Genomic DNA, 11331 nt, shown 5'->3' with positions numbered 1-11331 from the left:
AGGGGCGTGTTTCAGAGATGATTCTACTGCCTTCACCTGAGAAAGTAAAATGGAGACTGAAGATAATTATCTCCATAACACAAAAGGTGCCTTTTCTCCGATTACATGGCTATATCCTACTAGTCTAAAAGTATGGCTTCACTTCTTTAGCGATCTGTGACTACAGTCACAGACTTTGGACATGAGTCAGGAGAAAAGTTTAAACCCAGGGACTGAGCGAGAGAGAAGGGACGCAAGAGGGGAAAGGTGTCGGGAAGAGGCGCCCCCAGGACTCCCATGCGCTGCTCTCTCCAGGCACGCCGCCTTGGGATAGCTTCCCCGGGCAGCTGGGGCGCTCAGCAGAGAAGGAGACCTATGCTCCGTCCCCGCAGGCGGCCCTGAGAAGCCGGCCCATCTGCAGCTCAGCAGCTGCCCACTCCCAGCCGTGGGCTCTACGTGTCCACCAGGATTTGGGGAGGGAGCCGGTGGGTCTGGAGGCCGACCCCTTCCTAGGCTCTCTCCTCTAGTTCCTCGGGTCTTGCCCCCGCCTGGTCCCTCCCTCCCCACCCCCAGGTGTTTGGCAGGCGCTCTATCCCTCACCTCCGCCCCACGAAGCCCACCGCGGTGGAGCCAGATCCCCTCGCAGCCGCCGCTAAGACCCGGAGAAGTGGAATTTCACTTTGTAACTCGGGTTCCGCGCGAGGGCCAGCGCCGGGCATGCTCAGTCGCCGCGGCGCGTCGGAGCTGGGCGGGCGCTGCGCTGGCCCCGCGCGGCCGGGCTCCCGGGCTGGCGCGGAGTCCACGCCGCCTCCGCCGCGGCCGCAGGGCGTCCGGAGGCCACGCGGTTGCGGCCCGAGAGCACCTCGGCCCCCACGCTGCTCCGCCCCTCGCCAGCCGCCTCCCACTCGTCTTCCCCTCCGCCTCTCCGGGGGAGGCGAAGCTGGTTCACGTTTCAGTCGGAGCCACACACCGCCCTGCAAAGCCCAGCCGAGGACCTGGGAATGAATCCCGGAGACCAGAGGACCTTTGGCAGTGGCTCTTTCTAATTACACTTCGCCTGAAGTGGGGTCGTGGCGGAGTTCCTCCTCCACCTCTCAATGCAAACACTATGCGGAGAGCAGTCGGCTTCCCTGCGCTCTGCCTGCTTCTCAGTCTTCATGCTGCAGGTAAGGGGTTGCCGGTGTAGCGCTGGCTGAGGATGAGATGGGAAACTGCACATGCTTTAAGGTCTCTAGGAAAAGCTTGCCTCCCAAAGGAAGCGTTGGAGAGGCAAACAGGACAGGGCTGACAGGGGAGGGGTGAGGGAGTAGTGCACCTGTTGGAAGACTGAGGCCAAAACTTAAGCTAAAATCAGCTCTGCATTTTTCCTTGTACGAATAATGTTGAACATTTTCAATATGAATACAGGTTTGCTTTCCCTTCCCCATCCCTCCGTCTAGATACCCTGATCCTGTTTCTACGCTATGCACTTGACTGCCAATTTTTCAGGAGACAGACAAGACATCCTGCTGGATGTAACCTTTTCTACTGCAGCGGCTCCATCCGTAAGGTCTCTTGGTTCAGCAAGAGCTAACAGGCATGCATTGGCTGTAACCTGAAAGACCACATCTCTGCCCAAGGATAGAAATACATGGTTCACGTTAATGATGCCGCTCCAGACTCCTTTGGCCCCCGCTCTTGTCACTCGAATTTTCTAAACCAATAAGAGGAAGGAAAGGTTTAAAATAGGACCCTCTCTTCTCTTTCAGTATCATGCTTAGGTTCCGAGGGCACTAAACAAAGCCCAGTCAGTTTCAAAGCTGACAGCCTTGGAGTAGGCACTGTCCGTGGGACAAATTTGCGGAAGTCTAGCCAAGAGTGACAGTGAGACTGTCCCACGTATAAATACATTTGATATCATAACCAGTGTCAGGCTTCCTCGTGAAGCAAACCATAAGAAGTACCTGGGTAATTTTAAATGTGGTGTTATTACAGACCCTGCTTCAAAAAGCTGACTCTCAATGCAAGGATACATGCTGACTCTCTTAATGCAAGGACGTGCTGGACTGAATCCTTTATCATTTTTGCACACACGAACCAAAATAGAATATGGCAGAGATTTTAGGAGCTCTACTGCGACAGCAGTTGTCCATGCAGTAGTCCTGTAGCAACCAAAGGCTAGAGATTTTTCCCTGTCATGCAATCACGCATACTCATTCATTCCTCCAACTAACATTTACTGAGCATGTACTATGTTCCAGGGGTAATGAATAAAAATAATGGTTGTGAAACTATAGTTCTTATGGTATCTTTTAAAAGGAGGGAGTCTTTTTCTATGTGTGCAAAAATAAGAGTAAAATATGGTACTTTCTTATTTCTAGCTAATGCTATTTCAATGTATTGTGAATCCAACAAGTAATGTATGGGAACATTAAGGTTCTAATTAATTAAGTACACATGTTAATTGTTATAATTATGATATTATACTGTGGAATTTATAATAGTTCTCCGGCACACTTTGAAAACTAGAAAATATCTACGACTTTGTCATTAAATTATTTGCAAACAGCTTGTAATGAATCCTTTTATTACCACATATGAGTGTTTAATATTGAAATATGGGAGGAACATATATATACATTGGATTGAGTTTTATTTATATTATTGTTTAATGATAACACTGATACAGACATCCATTACCCCTCTCCCCAAAAAAACCCTTCAATTCTCATCAAGTTTAGGAATGATATAGCTAATCTATCAAAAATATCAGTGCAGTTATTTTTAAACAAATATGAATAATTCTAAAGTCACATTTAATATATCTTGAGTAATTATAGCCTCAAAGTTATAAATAAACTTAAAACTAAGCAGGTGGAAAACATTTCTAAAATTTTGCAGATGAACAATTGGGACGAGGAAAATAGAGGACTTTTGTTCATCAAAGGAGAAACCTAGAAGTCTGTAACCCTAGATTATACCTGGAGCTCTGCCAAAAGGTGCATTACCAAAGACAAACCAGTCACTCTCCACTTTGACTTGTTAATTTAAAAAGAAAAGATTATGTAGCCAACTTGAATTTTATAGGGCAATGCGTTGAAGGGCTGTATTTTTCAGATTTCAGTTGCAAGATGCTCTACCGAAATTAATTGTATTCATATTTAATATCGTACTTTTGATAGGTTTTCTTCACAGCAGATTGCAATTTTAATATTGTGGTTGTCTTGCCAGTTTCCTTTTGAATGCATTTTAATTTTAAACAGCAATTGTGGGTCACAAGCTGTCATCAGATTACAATTCATCAGTCATCTAGTAACATTGTTAGGACTTTTCATTCGAACTGAGACAAACACACATTTCTCCATCTAACCTCTTGTGGATTTGGGGAATGAGAGAGAGCATGCGTGGGAGGACAAAGATCAGGAAGTTGCTGGTTTGTGTACTTGTTGAATGGCTGAGGTTGTTTCTTTTACAGAAGGCTCTCCTCTCAGGAGAGAAGCAGGCTTTATAAAGAAGGGAAATGAATTCTGTATATTCAGGCCCCTGCCTGAAAAGCTAATTGATCCATTTTGGTTATGCCCAGGGTACCAACAAATACTTTATGCTGGTGGAACTAATGACATGTTAGAGCCCTTTAGGGATGGGAGACGTGGGCTGACAGCCTGTGAGTGCTCTTCATATTTATACTAGGAGCCGTTGTCTTCCATATAGTCATTCCCCTAAGAGGAAGGTAGCAAATTGTTTTGAACTTGAGTGCTATCTCCAATTATTTGGTCATGATCGCCTGAGATGCTACGGGAAAATAAAAATGTTCTGACCAACTCTGAGTTCTGATTGACTCAACAGGGAAAAGTATGCTGTCTGTTTGTGATGTCTTTGGGAACAAAAGAGGGAAGAGCCATTACTGTGCTGTGTAATTAACACCTCTGGGTGGGATAACCCTACGGAATTACTGAGCATGGGCTTGTTAGAGAGGCTGGCCTCAACATTCTCCATGGCAGCTGATTTTTATAGATCCCCTTAAGAAGAAAAGTTAGAGTTATTGTTCCTCCAGCTGTTAACTATACAGGAGAGAAAACTAAGATCCAGTAAATGGTAGGTGGAATTTACTTGAAATAGCAAAATGCCAGTTAACAGGTGGAATGAAATCCCAGGTTTTCAGACCTGTGACTGCATGTTATATAAAATCATACACTAGTTCTAATAAGTGAGTCTACCATTGAGTTAGTGGTGCCAAATCCCTCTTACCTAACTTCCCTCATTCTTTATTCTTTCTGAATATACAAGAAGGTATACTCCAATAATATGATGGTAAAAAATAATATGTGGAAGATCCATAGATAAGTTTCTTTTCTTCTGTGTTTCTTCTCTTTCTTTGCTCAAAGAGCTATACTCTCTTTCAGGAGATGATATTTATTGGGTAGTATTTTAGTTGCAAAGATGTGAATGTCTTGGGATAGCTCAGAAAATCTCATGTGAAATGAAAGCTTTATTTTTCCTAGTGAATGTTTTGCCAGGAAAACACAGAAACTGATTTCAGTGCATTACTCTTGCCTCAAGCTCTGGGAAAGGTTCTTTCAAATGTCCACATTGTTCTTATTAATAGCCTTTCTGGATGGCACAAAGACTGCCTTCAGTGTATCTTCTGAAGATGCCACTTCACTCTCAAAGAAATGCACAATTTCTCTAGTCTTCAAGAAGGAAGGGTTCCTAGGATGAGACCAGAAGAACTATGGAGGTCATTTGCAGAACCTCAAAATGAAGAGTAGACTGGTAGGAGAATGATGTTATTGTTTAAGATATTAAGATGTCTTTTCTCAGTGAAGAGTCCTTTAGAATCCCAGAATCAGTTTTTCCTGTTCAAAATCACTCAGCACAGTCCTTAGAATGGCCCACCTTCTACTACCTTCCCTTCCAACCCTCCCCAACCCCACCCTCCCACACACATCGTTACCTCTCTGCTAGCATTTCTCACTACTTTCCTCCTGTTTGTCTCTCTTCAGCTACATTGGTCTCCTTTCTGTACTGAGAAGATGCCAGGCACTTATCCACCTCATATTTTGCTGGGTTGTTTCACCTGAAATACTCCTTCTCCAGATATCTCCATGGCTTGCTCCTTTAGGTCTTTTCACAAATGTTACTTTTTCAGGGAGGCACACTGATTATCCTTTTAATAAATCATCTTCCACTCGCAAAAAACCTCCAGTACCCCTTCCCTACTTTACTTTTTTTCCAGAGGTTTTTCACCACCGACCATACCATATATGCTACTTGTTTGTTTTGTTTATTGCTGTTCCCCCTCTCCTTGAAGAGACAGATAGCTCTTTGAAGGCACAGATATCTGTCTGTTTTGTTTACTGCTGTATAGTGGATCCTGCCCAGCCTAGCACCTGGAGGCAGTGCTTAGCATAAAAGCTACTAAAGATTAAATAAATACATTGAATAAATAAAAACACTGCAGTGGTATTTCTGGTCTCACTTTTTTACATTTAATTATTTCTTGGCACCTGTGTAAGACACACCTCGTCTACTTAGCCACTTCCAGGATTGACTTCAATCCAGCTCATTTTTCCAAAACTCAAGTTGCTCCCCAAGACCTCACAAGTCCAGGGGATATACTGTCTTAAACAGACTTTGCTTCCATTGTGACCTGAAGGACAATAAAGGATGGGCTTGCAAGAAACCAGAACTACCAATCAACTCACTGTCAAAGTCCTCCAAACTTATTGCCAGATGTGATACGATGCCTTTCTGGTTGGCTGTATTTTCACTTCTTAGGGAAATGCCTTGTACATGTAGGAATGGCTGTGGTGATGTAAATGGATTCATGCGGCTAATTTACAAGCAGGGTTTAAGGCACTTGGACAAACCTGTCTCTTTTTTTGGCGTTTTAGAAACATAGGTTTGTATATATTGGAGGTCACACAATCCTGACACCTTAGAGACTGCATGTCCTATTGGATCCCACACCCTGATAGCACCTTGAAAAAATTCTGGGATGCATTATTTACATTCTGCCTTCTCTTCTTTGCTCTTGACCCACTCCTCTGCCAGCTCCAGTCCTCATCCTATCATCCTACCGTTGAACATAGTTAAGGCGACCTGGTAAAATTCTTCCTATCAGTGAAGGTGTACAGCATTTATCTAATTTGATCTCTCTGTGAATTTTGAATTGTGGAACTCCCCCTCTCCTAATTCCCATGAATAGTCACTGCTTCTTAACTTCCTTTTTTTATCTCTTCAGCCATTCCTTAGTTTACACTTCTAGGACTTTTTCTGAGTATTGTTTAATAGTTAGTGCTCTGTAGAGTTTATGTATCCTTGGTCTTTTTTTTTTCTTTCCTCTCTATACAATCTCCCTGGGTAATTTTACTCAGACCTACATACCAAAGATTCCCACATCAACATTTTCATCTCATTTCTCCTGAACGCCAGTCCTATACTTACAATTACCTAGGAGTCATTGTATACCCCACAAGCATATCAACTTCAACTATTAATACTGAACACCTCCCATCACAACTGCTCTTATTATTTCTACATTTCCTGTCATTGCGAATACCACCAGGATCCCCCACAATCACCCAAGCCTGAAACTACGAGCTTGGGCTGTGTCCCTCTGCAGACCTTCATCCGGGAGGTCACCAAATCTTCTCACCAAGTCTCCTCTATCCCTGTTCACATCACTGCATCACAATAGGTCCTAATTTCTCATATAGTATCTTACAATAACCTTCGTCACATCCATCTTTCATAATAATGTCAGAGGCAAAACTCTTAAAAATCATACCTGATCGTATTCTCTCTTATAAAATTCTTTACCACAATGATTTCCTTTTCTCTTAGAATAAAACCCAAATTCATTAAATGGCCAAGTCTTTCACTGAGGTTTTTCCTAACAACATCCTTATTTCCTGTCATCATGTCCTGCTTTGCACACTATTATACTAAGATCAAATTTCTTTTGGTTTGGCCAGACTCTCATATTTTTCACATACTGTTCCATTTACCTTAAATATGCATATTCTTCTTTTTCTAGACAATGTTTCCTCCAACTTCAAATCCTAGTCAGGAATTGCCTACTTTGCAAAGCTACCTCACTCAAGTAGCTTTCCTGGGCTTTCCCTTTAGGCCCTGTATGTTCCTCTATTATGTACTGAATCTGCATATTGAAGATTTTTGAGGATAATAACAACTCATACACAAACTCATATATATAACAGAAGAACTCATATATAAAGAACTCATGCAACTGAACACCAACATTAATAATAATAGCAATAATATTAATAACTCAATTTAAAAATGGCAGAGGACCTGAATAGATATTTTTCCACAGAAGCCATACAGATGGCCAACAGACACATGAAAGATGCTCAGTACCATTAATCACTGGGGACATGCAAATCAAAACTACAATGAGATACCACCTCACACCAGTCAGAATGGCTAATATCAACAAGACAAGACAGACCAAGTGTTGGTGAGGATGTGGAGAAAAAGGAACCCTGTACACTGCTGGTGGGAATGTAAATTGGTGTAGCTGCTATGGAGGTTTCTCAAAAAACTAAAAATTGAAATATCATGCGACCCTGCAGTTCCACTTCAGGAAATCTACCTGAAGAAAATGAAGTCATTAACTGAAAAGATATGTGCACCTCCATGTTTATTGCAACATTATTTACAATAGCCAAGATGTAGAAGCAACTGGAGTGTCCATCAATAGATGAATGGATAAACAAGATGTGGTACATATACACAATGGAATATTATTCAACCACAAAAAGAAAGAAATCCTGCCATTTGCAACAACATGGATGGACCTAGAGGGTATTAAGCTAAGTGAAATACGTCAGAAAGGCAATCATCAATACTGTATGGTTTCACTTATATGTGGAATCTGAAAAACAAAACAAATGAAAACAAACAAAACAAAAATAGCCATAGAAACAGAGAATGGACTGTTAGTTACCATGGGAGTTGGGGGCTATGGGTGAAATAGGTGAAGGGGATAAAGAAATATGAACTTCAAATTATAAAAAAACTTAGTCACAGGGATGGAAATATAGCATAGGGAATATAGCTCATAATATTGTAATATGTTTGTATGGTGACTGATGGTAACTACGCTTATCATGGTGAGCATTTAATAATGTATGTAATTGATGGATCACTAAGTTTTCATCTGAAACCAATATAATATTTTATATAAACTAAAAAAAAAAAATCAGGTGGGAGTGGAAGGCAATGGGTTCAATAAATCAAGATCCAAAAGAATCCAACTGTTCCTTTCCTCCCTGCCCTAAAAAAACAAACCATCACAGAGAATTTCTGAGTATTTGGATGCTTATATACATCTTCTTTCTTTCTGTCTGTGCATAGACAAAGTCTTTATAGAACCATAAAGTTCTTGGATCCCACACGTTTTTTCTTATGGAAAAATGCTTACAACGGAAGGGAGATGTGCTTATACTTGAAGAATGGAGACTAGTTCATGAATTATTAAAAAGTCACTTTTTATGAGATGATGGGGCACACATCAAAAGCCCCATTCATTGTCATTAGTAGTAATGATAACATGTATGTCATGTTTTATGGTAAGTTTATTGTTAAATCTTCTTAAACTGTTTATAAAATTCAAAAGGTAGAGAAAGTGTTTTTCTCTTTAAAGGAGGATTTTGAAAGATCCTACTTAGCCAGTAAGTGCATACTTCATCTTCAAAGCACTTATATTATATAAATGCTGACACACTTAAAGGAGCATTGATATTTCCCTGCATAAGGGGTTTTTAATAGCCTTAAAAAAAGATATTTCATGGTAAAATATTATTTTGAGATCAAATTTCCTAATGATTATTTACCAAATAAGGTAACTGTAAGTGTCTGTTATTAGGATGTTATTTGCCTCAGAGTGACAATTAACAAATTTATATTGTGACCATTAGCACTTCCCATTGAAATAATTTTTTATTCATAATAGCTATTTGACTTTCCTCATAATCAAATTTCAATTTGTTAGGATTTTGAAGTCCATTAAGATTACAGCCACACAGACCAGAAACAGTGCAAAACCAGTCGTTTATATGAAGCAGCAGTCTAGATCAATCGGTCTAATTGCACTGAAGTGCCAAGTTCAGGGGGGACATAAATCGTTTTTTTTTCCTGGTTCAGACTTGCAGCAGTGTCCATTTTCTGACTTCAGTGTGCAGAATGGATTAAGGCAGCCCTAAACTAGAGATTCTCTGGAAAAGAGCAGGAGTATCTCTCAGTGATCCACTGGCCTATACATCCGCATACATGGAAAAGGATGCAGTGCTGTTAATAATGACCCATTTCCTGGTGGAGACTGAAGGAAAATGAAGCGCTGTGCATAACTGCCCATCCCTGGCTTACTTTTACTTACCTGAGAAGGATGCTTAGTACTGATGCCAAACATAACGTCATGGTGATTAGTTTGAAAGGCCATCAACCATTAACATAAAGGTGCGGTTTTAAGTTATAAGCAATTTACTTTCTTTGCCTTGTTGACTCAAGATTTTTTTTTTCTCCCTGGAAGAAAATGGAATAGCTTAAAATAGAAATAAAAAAGGAAATTGAAATACAGGGGAAAATGCCATATTTTTAGATCACCTTTAGTAACATACCACAGTAGTTAAGAGCATGAATATTGTGGTCAGGCTCAAATCCAGGCATGATCACTTACTAGCTCTATCACTTAGGGCAAGTATTTAATCTTTCTAAGTCTCAATTTCTTTTTAAAATGGAGATTATGAACTATACAACTGTTCGTTGTTCTTGTGCATTAAGCGGGATAATGTATGTACAAATGCACTGTCTTAGTGCTATGTAAGTGGCAAGTGTTACTTGATTGGGATGGGACAGGTTGAATGATAAATGGTTGAGTGGTATCTTGGAGCAGTTTCTCATTCTTTTTGTGTTTGAGCCAATGCTGGAGAAGCATACATGTCCAAAAGAGATTCTGTATTTCAACTGGTTTTTTTTTCAATTTTCTGTCTATATAGGCAAGACACATGTATTTCTGTATGTATAGGCATTATAGGCATGAGCATTACTCACCATGCATGCTTGTAGTGGATTGTGAAGCTCTGAAACACCCACCTCTCACTTTTGGCCACTGAGAGGCTGGGGAGATCCTGACTAGGCCCAAGACATCAGATCTCATTCTCCTCACAGCCCTTCTTCAACCCCACCTTGCCCCAGCCCTTCAATAAAATAGTTAGACATCCTTGCCCAAAAGTATCCACCTATCCCCAAAATCTCTCTCCCATTGCCTTAGCTAAAAACTCCATCTAAACATGGTATCTAACATCATGTGTTCAGCAAATACCTATTTAAATAAATGTGCAATACAAATTTTTCTTGGGTTTACCTGATGATGAATGCAAATGTGTAACATTTTCTTAAACGCCATCCATCTGAAATAACTAGCTCCTGTTGCACTGCCTTGCTTAACAGGTCCGGGGAGCTGCCTCCCTAAGCAGTCCCTTTAGGGATGGGTAAAGGGAGAGAGGCTCAAGCATGTAACCAGGGCTGCAATTCACAGCCCTGTAGGCCTCCTATAGGATGGCTTCTCTTCCAAACCTTCTCCTCTATGGGCCAACTGACACTCTGCTGCTCACCACTTATAGCCCATGTTGCTTCTAGACCACTGGACTCCAAGTCCACCTGGAAGGCTGGCTGTGTTTCTGTGGACACTGGGGAAAACAGTGCTGTTTGAATGGAAAGAGAAAGAGAAAGCAGGGAGGGATAAGATGATAGGAAGACTCTATACTGGGGATGGTTCAAAGAAGCCTCAGCCTGTTCATGGAACTACTCATCATTCCCCTAAACCCCAGATCTGCTACTCAGCCGTATCCAATCTGCCAAGACTCTTCTTTCATTCTAATTTTTATCTCAGGCCGCCTATTATGTATAGCTCCAGTCTGGCTCCCTTGGAGATCTGCAGTCCATCAGAAAACTTAGAATTCAATTGTGAAAACTTTTTCGTGGTGCCTCCCTCCTCCATGCAAATCCAAGTTTACAGTTATTTCAGTGCCTCTGAATATTCCATGATAGTTAAGATGTTCCCTGGTGGAATTCTCACAGCTGCTAACAAGTCTGGTCCATTTCGCATGGCACTTGACATCCCGGGCACCTCTCTATCTTTAGAGCATTAGGATTTCCCATCACATGTCCACAGATTTCTTTTGAGTGACAGGTTTCCTCAAACTGGGAATGCCTGATATTAAGAGAGCTTGACTTATACATTTTATTATGCTGTTTGTGACTCCTGTATCTGAGCATTAATTGAAGCTTAGAAAATATAAATAAGGGTCTCCTCTCAGGTTAAATATTGGATTTCATAAGGAACAG

General features: G+C 41.2%; 1 protein-coding gene across 4 annotated transcripts in view; it reads left to right on the top strand.

The window, feature by feature from the left end:
• Positions 1–595: 595 nt before the first annotated feature.
• Positions 596–11331, top strand: part of PTPRR (protein tyrosine phosphatase receptor type R) — a 224182-nt gene continuing 213446 nt past the window's right edge. For 3 of the 4 annotated variants that reach the window (XM_057486872.1, XM_057486871.1, XM_057486870.1), the window contains exon 1: positions 596–1145. In XM_057486872.1, coding sequence (XP_057342855.1) covers positions 1088–1145 — 58 coding nt within the window. In that variant the 5' untranslated portion in view covers positions 596–1087. The remainder of the gene's footprint in view (positions 1146–11331) is intronic. The other variant, XM_036917632.2, reaches the window with a different exon arrangement.

Source organism: Manis pentadactyla, chromosome 10 (genome assembly GCF_030020395.1).
Source record: "Manis pentadactyla isolate mManPen7 chromosome 10, mManPen7.hap1, whole genome shotgun sequence".
NCBI classification, from domain to species: domain Eukaryota; kingdom Metazoa; phylum Chordata; class Mammalia; order Pholidota; family Manidae; genus Manis; species Manis pentadactyla.
The sequence above is the reverse complement of the archived record's forward strand: the minus strand, read 5'-3'. Positions and strand labels throughout refer to the sequence as shown.